Here is a 4519-nt window from a genome sequence, read left to right on the forward strand (position 1 = left end):
TTATTTTGATAAGTGCTTTTCTCAAAAATATTTTTTTTAAAAGTGTTTTTGGTGGGAAGCAGAGCAGTAATTAGTATTTGGCCAAGCTTTTGAAAACTGTTTCTAAGTATATTTTTCTCAAAAGTGCTTCTCAGAAAAGTGCTCTTGGAGAGAAGCTGTTTTTTCTGCTTCTCCAAAACTGCTTCTGCTTCTCCTTAAAAGCACGTTTTTCCTTCTAAAAGCTTGGTCAAACACCTCAATTTTTGACCAAAAGCACTTTTAACCTAAAAAAAAAAAAGACTTTGGCCAAAAAAGCTATTAGTATATAAGAATGTAATGAGCCTGCCCATTTATCGTTGTCTCAGTATGTAAGAATTTAAGTTTAACCATGCATTGAGCATGAACGATTTATTTAAGCCACCCGGCAACAGTAGAAATAATTGTGCTTTCGCTTGCCTGGAGTAAAGCAAGTTGTTTCTTTAAAATCTTTACGGATCGTTTGGTACGCGGTATAAATTAGTACTGGGATTACAATCCCAAGATTATAATCCCAGTACTAATTTATACCAGTTGAGATATGGAATAAAATAATCTCACATTTGATGAGATAAGATGGCATAAGATGGGATAGGTGGGATAAGATGTGAGATTAAATTTATACCTTGTTTGGTTACAAGGTATGGAGGTATAAATTTATACCTCCAACCAAACAAGGTATAAATTTAATCCCGCATCTTATCCCACCTAATACCTCATACCAAACAAGCACTTAGGGGTCGTTTGGTAGGGTATATAAGAATAATGCTAAACAATGTGCATTAGTAATGCAGAGATTAGTAATGCATGGGTTAATAATGCAAGCATTAGTTATACAGAGATTATTTCTTATGCATTGTTTGGTGTGGTGTATTAAAAATTAAAATGCATTACATAATTTTTAAGAAATTTAATTGTTTACAAAAATGCCTCCATATTCTTTAACTTAAGTGACTTAAAAAATAATTTTGTCTTTAACCATGCTAATGCATGCATTAATAGCCTTTGTATAGCTAATGCCATGGTTTTCTATGCATTAGCTATACATAGGATAATACCAAATAGAGTGTATAATTAATGCTTGTATTAGTTATACATAGGTTGAAAAAGCATACCAAACAAAGCATTACTAATACGCAAAGCTAATGCATGCATTATTTTCTCTAACACACTCTACCAAACGACCTCTTACAGTTATTAATAGGATTTGAACCCTCCAAAAAGACAAGGATTACGAATCTCTGGAGTCCGGAGCAAGAAAATAGAGCAGTATCAGCAACAGAAAACGTCCTTGGTAGGGGGATCTGAAAAAATGTTAGCAGGGACCATAGCAATCCGAGAGTACCGTGAGGACGGGCTCTCGCTCAAAGGATCAAAGGTACGCTAGGGATAACAGGGTTATGACTCCCAAGAGCTCTTATCGACGATAGTCAAACAGGAAAGATAAATCTACATCAAATTCAATAATCATAAAAGCACATACCTGACCATTTTAAAAGTCTTCAACGTTTTTAAAAGTCTTCAACGTTTTTATCCTAACAAAAAGCTATAGGTTCAAAAGAACCTAGAACACAAATGTTTGTAGGGTAGTACAAATAAAATTGGTATTGCTAAAATAAAAATAAACATTAGCTCCAACCAGCAAACAAGTTTGATCAGTCTAAAGCTCGACCACGCATTTTAAGCAGTGGTAGCTGATTGAGCAGCAAGTCTCTTCCGTGCCTCTTCAATGATGGACAACTTGATACCTTTTCCTTTAGGGAGGGATACCCATGGCTTAGTACCTTTTCCGAGAGTGACCACGTTACCCAAGCGGGTAGCAAACTCATGACCTTGGGCATCTTGAATGTGAACTGTCTCGAAACTACCCTTATGCTTTTCCCTGTTCTTAATAACACCAACACGCCCCCTGTTTCTACCACCAGTCACCATGACAACATTTCCGACATCAAACTTGATGAAGTCAACAATCTTATTGTTCTCTAAGTCCAGCTTGATGGTATCATTGGCCTTAATGAGAGGATCGGGGTAGCGGATTGTTCTTCCATCATAAGTGTTGAGGTATGGAATACCCTTCTGTCCAAACTGCACAGATCGGACCTTGCACAGCTTAAACTGAAATTAGCCAAAAGAAAATTAGTAATTACTCAAACAAGGCAGTATTGCACAATCCTACAAGATGGAAACAATCAGCAGAAAATGAATTGTTCCAGAGTACAAAAAGATGCAGGATACTTTTCTCATAGTCCATAGTGCAAAAATCAAGAATGCATCAGAAGTGAACCTTGGCTTCCTCATCCCTAACTGAGTGAAGACGAAATCGGCCCTTTGTGTCATACATGAGGCGGAAGTTCTCATTTGTCTTAGGAATTGAAACAACATCTGTATGTCAAAAGGAATGGGCATTACTAACTTGAGGAACTCAACCAACTAGAACACAGAGGAAACAAACAGAACATCAACAAAAAAGGTCATTAACGAAAAATGTTCTTTGAAAACTGAACATTCTTGATTTGAAGGTTCAAATCATTGCAGTATTACTCGAAGATGCAAAACCACACCAAATATGAAGGAAGTACTCTTACCCATAAAGCCAGCGGGGTAAGTCTTATCTGTCCTAACTTTCCCATCAACCATAACAAGTCGTTGCATTAAAATTGAAATGACCTCACCGTATGTCAGAGCATACTTCAGCCTGTTTCTCATGATAATGATCAACGGCAAACACTCCCTTGATTTGTGCGGACCAGACGAAGGCTTGGGAGCCTACAGAAGTAAAAGAGACAACTCTTCAAGTAAAGAAGCAGGAACACATCAAAAATTATGCACGGGTTACTATGATAATTGATGTCTTACAAAAGCTCCTCCAAGCTTGTCAAGCATCCAATGCTTTGGGGCATTGAGCCTCTTCAAATGTTTCTTCAAACCTCTAGCCTGTACATGAATATAAAAACAAAGTTACAATTGGCAATATCACTACTGCATGTACAACATTTCCAAAGAGTTCAGGCCAGCTATTTAAGTCCACTACCAATAGAAAATGACAAGCATCTGAAGCCAATTGTAAAATTCAAAATCCATCAATGTCGGAGAGATCTCATGCAGTTATTCGAGATAGAATTAGTTGCATCCTTAGATGCAAGGATATTAAAATTATCTCAAAATTTGTACTTAGTGAAAATGATTTACAAGATATAGAAATAATAAATTGCTCAATAAACTGCAGGGGCTCATTTGGTTCACAAAATAGTTAAGCATTGATTGTAATACAAATTTTGATAAACCAGCATATTAACAATATATAGATTGTTATAGAGTGGATTATACTGCCAAAATTCTCATCTGCGGATTGAGATTCAAAGTCAAAAGTTAGCTTTAAGTATTTTGTTTATTATTAGTTCTAAGTGAAGATGATATTTTACGAGATACAGTGAGACCTCTCTATAATAGCATCCCTATATAACAACACTTCACTATAAAAGCCAAGCTTTTCCGGAACTAATTTTTATGTTATAATGTATGTTCTCTATAAAGCACTTCGCTATAACATTCAAAAATATTCGGAACAAACGAGACTGTTATAGAGAGGTTTGACTGTACAAAGATTGTTGTCCGGTGAAATACCAAAAAAAAAATTGTCATGTAGGGATCTCGACTCAAAGTGAAAGATTAGCTTTAAAGAATCTTTTTAATCATTTTAGGTTCTCTTATCCAGGTAGTACTATTCCACATTCCATTGGCATAAGATAATACATAGATTATCTCTGTTTTGAGAAACATAAAGTAACATACATATTTCGGCGTTAAGTTGTGGTAGTATTAGTAAAGCATAGTTTGATAGTGGAAATCAAATGATGTATTAGTCATACAAAATTTATATTAGTAATGCAGATTATGCCTTCTTTATACAGAGAACCAAACGAACCATAAATGGCGCAATAACACTAGATAAAACAAGTATAATGAGAAAAAACGACCAAAAATCTAATGAAAAGTAACACTAATTTTATCTAACAAATGTAAATGGATATGTTGTGGATCTAGAATAGAATATCTTCTAATTTAACAAGGAATAAACTGGAGAAAGAAACGAACCATTTTGGTGGCCTTTCGATTTGAATCAGCAGCCTCACAGCTCCGCCACTTTCTGCTTCGCTGATGTGAAAGCTACCTTAAAACCCCTAATTTTTAAGCTTCGATGTCTCCTTAAATACTAAGTCCAAGCCCTTCTTAGCCCAATTCTGATTTGGGCCATATGGGACTGCCTTTTGGTTCAATTTCTGATTGGGCTTTGTGTACACAACCATTTTACGCACGTTTTCCCCGAGAAGATTAGGAAAAATATTTATGTGGGCAATTATCTTTTATAACCTTTTTATAAAGAGAAAACCAGTTACATAAGCCAAAAATAGACATTATTTATCAATAATTAGCCATTAAATCATCCTATCAAAAATAATAACAAGTTCAGTAGTTTCCCACAAGTGGGGTCTGAGGAGGGTAA

General features: G+C 35.5%; 1 protein-coding gene across 1 annotated transcript; it reads right to left on the reverse strand.

Annotated features, from left to right (window-relative positions):
- Positions 1-1505: 1505 nt before the first annotated feature.
- On the reverse strand, positions 1506-4247 carry LOC107789333 (small ribosomal subunit protein eS4). Its single transcript, XM_016611118.2, has 5 exons — positions 4111-4247; positions 2872-2949; positions 2601-2781; positions 2300-2397; positions 1506-2130 (listed from the first exon to the last, which is right to left on the reverse strand). Exons 1-5 carry the CDS (start codon positions 4111-4113, stop codon positions 1696-1698), a joined length of 795 nt encoding a protein of 264 aa, XP_016466604.1. The 5' UTR covers positions 4114-4247; the 3' UTR covers positions 1506-1695.
- Positions 4248-4519: the final 272 nt, after the last annotated feature.

Source organism: Nicotiana tabacum, chromosome 3 (genome assembly GCF_000715075.1).
Source record: "Nicotiana tabacum cultivar K326 chromosome 3, ASM71507v2, whole genome shotgun sequence".
In the NCBI taxonomy this organism is placed as follows: domain Eukaryota; kingdom Viridiplantae; phylum Streptophyta; class Magnoliopsida; order Solanales; family Solanaceae; genus Nicotiana; species Nicotiana tabacum.